The following is a 10,689-nucleotide window of genomic DNA, read 5'->3' as shown; positions in this document are numbered from 1 at the left end:
GTACAGGATGACCACAGGTGAACAACACATATTATTCTTACTGCTCAGTGCTTCTTAGTGATGAGTTACCCCAAAAAATTATTCCAGTGAGTGAACTGTTATGAAACAATGCATGTATAGTGTGTGCAGTGACTGATAGTGAGATATGAGTGAACAATGTGGCATTACATTATTTAATACGTTATTTGTAAAAAAAAAGTATTGTATACCAGGAGTAAATCTAATGATTGTCTCTAACTAGAGCAGAAATATACAGAATATGTCAGGAACTTGATTTGTTTTTTCCAAAAATACCAACTATTCAAAGAGCAAAAGGAGCTGAATGTAATTTATTGAGCAGCTCGGGGATATGCTTCTCCCACTTCAAGTTTTCATCAGTAGGCACACCCAAAATTTTGGAGCATTGTACGCTTTTTATTGTGTTGAAGGGCTATGTCTATGTGCTCTTTGGTGAGGAGCACTGCCTTCCATCGCTGATGTTAGCACGAAGTCCACCATGCCTGTTTGGTCAGTTTGAGTGACTGCAGTTTGTTTTCCATGATGTCTGATTCATCTGTCAGATAGAGAGATGATGATGAGCAAGGGGACGGCACATCAGTGTACATCATGATCCCAATATGATTCTCTAGCTGATTTGTCGACTATGCTATTTCCCTGTATCCCGATATGTCCAGCAACGTGTTTTCCGTTCTTTTGTCACTCAACTCACTTGTGCTCTTATGTATCTGAAGGCACAAATGTTTTCTATAGTGGGATGGTGTTTGAATTTATGCAAAGCTGCTTGCCCGATTGTGATTGCTGAGCAACATTTGTCACTCTGCCACAGGACAGGCTGTCATCAGAGATTGTTGCTAGACTGGGGAATGGAATTTGTGTTAGCTTGTTGTATCTCACAGGTTATATGGTCCACATATCTGCTGGGCACAGATCTGTTGTTCAAAAACGCCCTGCTGACTGTATCACAACCAATTTGCCCTTTGAACCATCTATCTTCACAAATTTGCCCTTTGAACTGTCCCATCTTCCCAGTCTCCTGTCGACCACCATCCGAGTCAGCAGGCAGCCTATGGCCCTATAACTGTAGGAAAGTGTGTTAGCTGACCTGAGTTTAAAGGGAGGTATTCTCCAAACGGATGAGACACCCAATAATTTGACCTCTGGAGCAAGTGGTAGCCAAGCCTCAGTGCACATTGTGTGCATTGAAATCTTCCATGAGCAGGAACAGGTGGAGGAATGCCGGAAGACTTCTCTCATTGCATCTGCATCCAACAGGTTATGAGGTGTAAATATCTTTGATAATAAAATCACTATCGGAAAGGGACAGTGCTTGCTAATCCAAAGGTTCAGCTGCCACTTTCTTCAATTTCAGTGATCTTTTTATGTGATGTTTTTTGTTACTTACGGGATGAGTTGCTTGCATAGGTAGAGAGGACAGCTTAGTGGGCTTCTCATAGTTTGCAGCAATATGTGGCTGAGGTCCCAAGTCCATCATCGACAGCTTCTAAATGAATGTGGGCTTAGGTGTCGTCATCGTTGTCCCCCCCCCCCCCCCCCCCCACAAGTACACTGACAAGTGCAAGTACTCGTACTTAATCTGTAGTCTGGGTTTTTGAGGAGGCATCACACTTGGCGACTGGCTTCTTAAGGCCCGTTGCAAAAAGAGTAGAAACACCAGATGTTGCATAGTGCTGAATGCTTTTTTATCTTCACGATAGTGTACGAATCTCAACTTTCAGCTCCTGAATTTTCCTTTTCTCATTATAAACACTTCCTGCTCCATACTATGTGACCCCACAGCAGTTTATGCGCTTAAGAGAACATGTACAAGAATCACCTGATTCATGAGCTGAGCCTCCACAATTTCCACATGTAGTCCTCCCATTATATGTTATAGTGGTATGACCAAATCTTTGACATTTGAAACATCCATCACCTTCGGTTGGGAACGAATATTCAGATTTTGACAGGGATGTAGCCTGCAAGATAATCTTCAGTTGACTCCGAATTGTTAATGTTAGAATAAATATTAACTTTTTTCCGATCTGCCATTGACTCTCCTCATATAATTCTGCACTTCCATGACACCCAAATTTTTACATTCTTCGTGTAACTTCTTAGGATCCATCTCCACTATATCGGAGCAGGTAACTGCACCTTTATAGAAATTACGGGTGTTATGCAGCTCAAGCACAACAGGGTAATAACCTAAGGCATAGCATCCCAAAAACTTCTCTACTATTGTAGAGCTGTTTCAACTAGATGTGCTCCATTACAAAGTCATTTAACACTTTTTAAGGAACCAGCAATACCCTCCAGTGCCTTGTGCATATATAAAGTGGAGACCTTTTGAAAGATTCCACCTGCTCTCTTGATTACAGTGAGTTTTATGGCAGGGTAGTGCCCTGTTGCTATAATTTTGAGACTATTTCTTGGGCGGACTGATCAGCTGAGCTCTCTGTTGGGTGGGTGTAGGTACTACCTGACTGTACATCCATTGTCAGGAGTAGATGTGAGTTTAGGCTTCTCCATAGGAATCCCATCGGTCACTTGGGAAACAAATGTTGGTCCACGTAGAGCCCCACATCCTGAATAAGCATTGTACAACTTACAACTGTGGGGGAGGGGGGGGGGGGGAAGACCGGTGCCCCGGGGTTGCCTGTAGGATACTGCTTTACCTCATCAGCTTGTAGCAAACCAGGGTTTTTTTGTTCATTGAGGCGTGTACCTTCCTCGCAGCACATGCAGTGAAGCCAAGGCCCCCATTCTCCGAAACAATGTTCCGACATTGTGCCTAACAACAGTCTCTGAAGTATGCTCAGAGTTTACAACAGAAGATGTAAGGCGGTGCTGACCAGTCGTCAAGTTAGGAAACCTCGGGGTGCGAGTTGCCGTACCCATACCCAATAATTTTTGGCAGAGCTCCTTTGGAAAAACACAACCTTTCTTTCTGTTAATTGTGGAACACACTTTGTCAGGACTGCACTGAGGCTTCTCCTGCTTGGTGGACCCTGCCGACAGCTGTGCTACTGACAGCGTGGCCCTCAGCAGCACTGAAACATGCAAAGCCTCCCACCTGGCACTAAAGATGCCTACAGTAAGGTGGTGTCCCCTGGGTGGGCTTTCAGAAATGTTTGAATTATTCAACATGACATTTTATAGTCTATTAAGTATGATTCAAACCACTTTTGAAAAAGGTATAAAATCCATGAAATTTGAGTCTTTCTATGAGCATAATGTGATTAACACAATCAAAACCTTGGAAATATCACTAAAATACCAACCGGCGATATTTATTATTTATGGTTTATAATATTTGATGAAAGAGTGTATAAATAGCTTTCAGGGATGTGAGCACACATACTGGCATCCAAACTGTGATATGCTGAGCAAATGGTTTTTATTTAAATTTGAGACTGCTTTGAGTAAATTACTTTGGGGGAAAAGCGTCATTACTGAAATTGGGTGATGATTATTTAAGTATTTATTGTCACCTCTAAGATGTTTAACAATTGTTGCATATTTTATACTGTCTGGAAAAAGTCACTGTGCCAGTGATGCATTACATATTACGTCATTAAGAACATAACTTATTAATACAGAAGAACTTTTCAGAATTCTGTTTGGAATTCCATCAACACTGCATGAGTTTTCGTGTTTTAGAATGTTTTTAATTCTATTAATTTCAGGGAAGGATGTTGGTGTTAATTTGAATTGGCTTAAAGTTTTGTGGAATAACATTTTTAAATATATTCTCTCACTTCTCTAACTGAACCAATTAATATTATTTTTGCTTTTATAGTTATAAAGTGACTGTTGAAAATGCTTGCAACTTATGAAATATCTTTCACAAAATTTCCATTTAGTTTAATTGTTGTGGTACCTTGAGCATTGACTGGTTGTTCTGTTTCCCATTCCACAATGTCAATATAGTTTTTGATCTTATTATCTGCATTATTAATTTCTGTCAGAACACGCATTTTTACTGACACTTTCTTTTTTTTTTTTTTTTTTTTTTTTTTTAATGCAAGTAACGTTGGATCTTAATTTATTCTGGCCTCTACATAAATTTCTCTTTTTCTCTTACATGAAATTTTAATCCGTTTAGTTACCGCATTCACAATTTGCAGTACGTGTTCTTGTTGACAAAATGACTCCAAAGCTAAAATATGTTGGTATGCAAATATATATTATAGTTACTGTATGTGAAGGTAGAGCAAATATCTGTAAGTAAGTGATTATATAATGCCACTACAAAGAAAACCAAACTACTCTATACTATAATATTGGGGTAAAATAATTTTCACCTCCAGAATATAAATAACACACCGTCATTGTTAGCCATACCTGCACTAGGCAGCAATTAATGCCCAACTGCCTTCAAATATTTGATAATTCTTCAAATAGTGAAACTTGGTACTTGCATTTTGGCTTTTCAAAACTCATGTATTAGGAATAAATATGACACTGTTCTTTATTTTCTGAGAAATCTGTGAAATATTCTCGGGTCCACGACTTCCTCTCCATTGCCATCAGTATGCATTACAAGTATGGAGTTAAGAACAGCTCTCTTTTCCCCACACCAAACAAATTATACAGTTCAGATGAAAATGATGAATATTCCTTGTGTGGTGTTTGGAATTGTAGGCTCACAAAGTTGCACTTAAAATATCTGCTATGAACAGCCGGGCACAGATCTGTTTATTTCTCAGCCTGTTGATCATTCCACATTTGTCCAAGCCTATTGTTGACATCAGACTATCACATAGCCATGGAATCGTGATGTCAGAAGCATATTTCCATTCCCAAGAGTATCATGAGGCATACTTTATGAGAAATGCATCAAGCTCTCGAGAGCCTTGAGGCATTCCCTCGCATTTCTCATCTGTAATTACACGATTATAGTGATGCATTGCAAAACTGTGTTTTTCTGTTACAAGTTGTCTGCCTCGATAGCTGAGTGGTCAGCATGATGAATTGCTGTTGTATGGGCCTGGGTTCAATTCCTGGCTGGGTTGGGGATTTTCTGTGCTCAGGGACTGGGTGTTGTGTTGTCTTCATCATCATTTCATCCCCATCCAGCACGCAGGTCGCCTGATGTGGTGTTGCATTTAATAAGAACTGCACCAAGGCGGCCGGACCTGCCCCATAAGGGGCCTCCCGGCCAATGGCGCCAAACGCTCGTTTCATTTCCATTACAAGTTATCTTGTGCAAATTGAGTGTGCTCGGAAGAACATTGTACAGCAGGGACCAACCAAATGAGGCAGTGTAGTTGTTAAGACACTTACCTCATATGCAGGAGGATGGAGTTGGCTCTTTCCAGCCATCCCGATTTTTGGTTTTCTGTGGCATTTGAAGATGTGAGCCAAATGCTGGGATGGTTCCAATCATCTGTCCTTGTAACAAAGTGTAGATATTGTGTGCGCATGAGACTGCTAAACATGAAAGCTTTCAACGAATCTATATGTGTGGGTTGGGGGGGGGGGGGGGGTGTTCTGTTTCAGAATAGGGCTTTATAGCTGAAAGCTAGCTTGTTTAGCCGTCTTTTTGTTGTGCCTGTCTGTGGTTGAACATATCAACTATATGCTGAGTAACGAACTATCCTCTTCATAATATTCTTATTATTCCATCCTGGATTTTCCAAATCCTGTAATGTTGTGAGCTGATCCCTGGATGAGTAAATAAATAGGTGTAGGTAATTTATGGAGACTAGAAGTTACAGTTGCAGTACCAGAAGTAGAGGGGTGACATTTTATGAACATAACATGTTTATGAGCTTAATTTTACTTGTGTAGTACAGTTTGTCTTTGCAGCCTTTCCATTCATTTTATGAATCTAACTCCAGCCATACAAATGAGATACCATTAATGCAATATTATGTTAGTTTCCAAGGTTCTCACACTCGGCGACCTTGAGTAGGACACAAAATATATCGACAGAATTGCATTCATTGTTTACATCTGACAGGATTTGATTTTTGACATCGTATTTGTTACCACTGTGTGGCAGTAATTACTTAATTCTAATAACATTTTTATTTCATTATGTCAGCTTTTGTGTTGCAACTTAGCACCATTCACCTCGCATGTTTTTAGTAGTTTCTTGAATAATAATACTCCAGATTGCTTTTGCTTTATTTTTTGAGTGTTGTGTTTTTTTGTGCAGTCCATGGCTTTTATGACTGGCTTGAACCTTGTTCAAAGTTGTGATAGTGCAGTTTCACCTGTAGGCTACTCTGAATTAGGCACACATTTCACTTCCTGGCCCAGCGTAGCCCTTCAATCCCACATATCAGTTATCCCCTTTTCCTACTTCTGTTTAATTTTACTTTAGTGTGTTTTAGAGGAATAAGGGACTTAACAGTTCTAAAAGGATATATCAAGAAAGAGTTAAATTTTCATCAGTGATGTCTCCTCTGTAAATATCTTCAGAATTAAGTAATCTGTAAACACTGTGACAGAGTCATTGTGTGTGTGTTTTTTATGTAGAATTTTTCTTAGTATGTTTTATTGTCAGCATTTGACCATAATGGACGAGTAAACTGGTAAAGGTGCAGTTATGTCAAAAGCCAAACAGAATGCTTGTTCATAATTTTCTGTGGTTCATAAATGAAGTTAGCTGTAATATTGTTATATTAGGTTAGAATTTTGGCAAAATCAGAAATAACATGTGGCTACACTGCACATCAATCTTATTATGGTGATCATATTTTTGTGTTATGCTTTGTTGACTTTACCATCTCACAAGCAAATTATCACATTCCAATCCAACCTAGGCCTTGGGCTATGTTACAGGGCAGTTTGTCAGCATATCTAGATCTATCACCAGCATCTAAAACCAGTATAATAAATTCACATTCTCTCTCCAAAGAAGTAAGGTTTCTGCAGACTAACACTGAACATCAACAGATTGCCAACAATAGCATGCAACAAGAACTGCCAAATACCATAAGTACACTTTAGCCAATAAAACACATATTTTTTGCCCTTGCACCTAAATCTGTGAAGCTATTTTATCAGTCTCTATCAACACCCTTATGCACATTGAAAGAAATGCATGTAGTAAAATTTTGAAAATGTTGTCATACAGTGAAGAGGAAACCTATAAAATGACAACTATGCACTCACTCACTCCCACCACTCAAACTGACCACACAATCAGAGAAAGAGTAAAAGATGCTGTACACGAGATTAAAAAACAACCAAAATGACAAAGGAGCTAAAAGAAAGGCACAGGAAAATGTCACTGGCTGACCACTTACAATAAATGTGCGTGAGCCGTCGTTCTGTTAGTACATGAAAATAGTCTCCCTAAAATCTTGAAACAAAAATTTTGGACAATTCACAAAACTTTAAAACTCTAACCATGTTCATTTGAATGTTACCTAAAGTAGAGGGCAGATCCATTAACAAATCCGCTGCGACCTGCTGGTCGGAAAATAAAGCACAGTCCAATAGTACAACAAGTATATGAGTTTATATATGCAAACTTGTGGCACAGTATTCAAGGACCCAATAGACACAGTATTTGCTTACCTGTAGGGGCTACAATATATAGCTACTCCCTCTTTTCATTTACTAGTTATGCAATAGTGTGTCATTCTTTTTATGCATCTAGGTGTATCTGTTCAGTTTAAGCAATTTCCAAATTATGTTGTGATAAGTATTACCTATTGCCATACCAGCATGATAATGTGGAAATCACAGATGGCCAACTGTACCAAAATATAAGCTGTACTGCAGTTGCCACAGATCAGTATGTGCTGTTATGAAAATAAACAGCCCACTAATAATGGTGCAACACTGTCAAAATGTATGAATGAAAAAGAAGAGAATTGTGTTTGCTCAAAGCAGAATCATAGGGAGAAAAAAAAAAGGCTGCTGTTGTATTGATTTTGGTCCTTACAAGAGCTATAAGCAGGGGTCTGTAGTATATTCCAAAATACCCCATATAATACTGGTTCCTAGAAATAATGCATAAAATTATGGGAAATTTCCAAAGAAGGTATAACAATTGCATTATGAGTGGGGGACACCAGCTAAGTAACTTAACTGTTTCATAGCATGCATAAAGAACTAGATTATATGTATTTAAACATAAATAAAATATTTTTGTGAATCATATTTTGTTTTTATTTCAAAAACTAGGGTATTCTACCTGTTATGTATTGTACAGTGAGACAATATATAGGTATGGTTGATTTTGTTTCAAGTGCTAAAATTTTATGTACAGAATGTTGTTATACTCACCATATCCCATGAATGGTCCAGATGTCCTTTACAGTTGGAAAACTGCAGGTATGCTGCTCTTCCTTTTCTTTCCACTGCAAACAGACAGTTACTGGCCAGTGCTGAGTAAATATAAGTACATCCCAGTCATGTTCCTTTGAGTTATTTGTGCTGTGAATCATGAAGTGTTTGTTAGTGTTTGTATATTGCAAGTGTAAAGAAGCGTAATTGCCATTTTATGTTCCTGACCGTCATCTCCTGTTAGTGCATTTGTATGAAAAACAAAAAACAATTTGTGCGCACACAGAAGTTGTTTCGCAGTTTCATTTTTATTTTGGTTTGCCACTTACTGTTGCTCTGTCATTGCATTTTGGAGGTAAGTACGTAATTTGACGTTATAATTATATTTAAGAGAAGTAAATTTAAAAGTAATAACAGCATTAACTGTTTGCTTAAAGATTTATAAAAGACATTTATAGTACTCTCAGTTGTGTGTACTTCCTGCTAATAATCTTGATTTTATTGTCATTTTTTATATAGTGAAGAAATGTCATGTAACTTTAAAATCTTTTGGGCGCAATTGGGACTTATTTAACAGGATTTCATTTCAGTAACTCTTATTAGGTGAAGCAACAAAAATATCATACCTGGTATAAACAAGTATTACATGCCTGTGAACCAAATAAAGTAAAAGACAAAGAAGCAGTATGATAACTATGCGCCCGGAAATGTAGATAGTTGGGCATTATCCCACTCAAAAGTGGTAAAGTGTCCAGGTAATTTTCTTGAGTTATTAAAAATATCGTGTTCCATATAAAGAAAATACGGTGGCGTACTTACGTGCACATTGCAGCAAAACTGATAATTAGTAGACCTATTACTTGAATCTTTGTCATTTTGTGTAGGAGCACACTTTCTCTGTCAGTTTGTATATTCCGAAAATGGTTTAGGTGTTCTGTAAAAAGACGACCGAAAATTTACGTTTACTTCGTGGAAATGGTAGATGTTTGACGTATGCTTTCTCACCAGTCACCGAGCGCTTGTGGTGCAGCGAAAAAAATTAGTTTTCTGTTTAACTATCTGTCATGGACCAAATGCACACGTCGTGGGATTAATTTTGTTCACTTCGGAATTGCGCCAACACGCACTCAGATTGGACAATAAAGTCGTTATCAGTTCTCACGTCTTGTCTCCCATACGCCGTGTGAGCGAACTACGCTCAAGGTCGTGTTCAACAGCTGACATTTAATGCGCGTACCAGCTGAGTCTGCGCTTCTGTGACGTTGTGGACTTCTGGTCACAGAATAATGAAGATTTTACCACTAGAAAAAATTGCGAATTAGTTGCACTCGAAAATAAAATAAGTCTTATTGCTGCATATCTGTTATTGTCAAAGTATAAACATAATTATTTTATTGCAGTACCACACAATATCGTGTCATACTCACTAACATGTTTTACTTAAAGAAGGGGAAAGCGCATGGATGAACTGTTATATAAGGATATATCGCACCCTTTAGTCAACAGGTCTCCTTTTTCGTTATGTTACGCCAATGTTTGAAAACTGATTCCACGAATGAGTTACGTTAGTGAACTTTCAGCATTGCAGCGCGTCAGCAATCATAAGTATCGAAATAATTATGAAAAATCATTATATTTTATATTTGTTCCGAAGAAGGCGTGGTTACCCACGCTGAAACCTATGTAAACACCATTTTGCAATCGAGGCGGATTTTTCGTAATTATTTAGTTACTCTTCACCACAGTTTCGTACATTGATCTGTAACTCGGACAGCGGACGAAAAGTACATGTTCTGTGTTGAATCCTGACGCCGTTTAGGCATCCGGTATGAGTGTAAAGTTTTCTTTTACTTGCTCACATTTTTTAAATTCATTTCACATGAGAGTACAATGTGAGATTTCTCGCCTCGAAATGGCAAACAGAATTGTGTCATTACAAACATGATTGTAGACGGGTAATAAGTAGTCCAGAATATGGGAAACGCTACGATTACAAGAAAAGAAAGTTAAATGAGATAAAACTCGTCAGTCAATGACGCAGATGTCTCGTAAACTTGTAGGGTGTCCTAAATGGCCAACAGTTTTACCATTAATTTGCAACGAAATAAACACACATTAATCAGAGAATGTTTGTAATAAGAAGAAAAATCTTCGGTCTGTGATCTTTCTATGGGATGCATTTTAATCACTTAGAATTAAAAAACGATATGTGGATAAAGAAACTACAATAAAAAATAAAAAAGCTGCCTACCCCAAGACTGGTTGGAACACGACAGTGCTGTAATTGGCATGGCTCTGTTGAAGATGGTAAGCCGGCTTTCCTCCTACCAATAATTTAATATGGACTCCGAACCAAGGTGCACCTCGGCGTTGTTCACATTAACATTTTCAGATATTAAAGAAGTGATAAGAGTTCGATAAAAATAGTAGGACTGACCTGGG

General features: G+C 38.2%; 1 protein-coding gene across 2 annotated transcripts in view; it reads right to left on the bottom strand.

The window, feature by feature from the left end:
• LOC126092305 (ribonuclease Oy) overlaps positions 1-9,481 on the bottom strand; it is a 61,793-nt gene extending 52,312 nt beyond the window's left edge. Inside the window, exons 1-3 of one of the 2 annotated variants that reach the window (XM_049907829.1) lie at positions 9,253-9,481; positions 9,067-9,181; positions 8,248-8,397 (exon numbers count right to left, since the gene is read on the bottom strand). In XM_049907829.1, coding sequence (XP_049763786.1) covers positions 8,248-8,397; positions 9,067-9,122 — 206 coding nt within the window. In that variant the 5' untranslated portion in view covers positions 9,123-9,181; positions 9,253-9,481. Of the gene's footprint in view, positions 1-8,247; positions 8,398-9,066 lie in introns of both variants that reach the window. The other variant, XM_049907828.1, reaches the window with a different exon arrangement.
• Positions 9,482-10,689: the final 1,208 nt, after the last annotated feature.

This window comes from Schistocerca cancellata, chromosome 7, assembly GCF_023864275.1.
Source record: "Schistocerca cancellata isolate TAMUIC-IGC-003103 chromosome 7, iqSchCanc2.1, whole genome shotgun sequence".
Taxonomy (NCBI): Eukaryota; Metazoa; Arthropoda; class Insecta; order Orthoptera; family Acrididae; genus Schistocerca; species Schistocerca cancellata.
The sequence above is the reverse complement of the archived record's forward strand: the minus strand, read 5'-3'. Positions and strand labels throughout refer to the sequence as shown.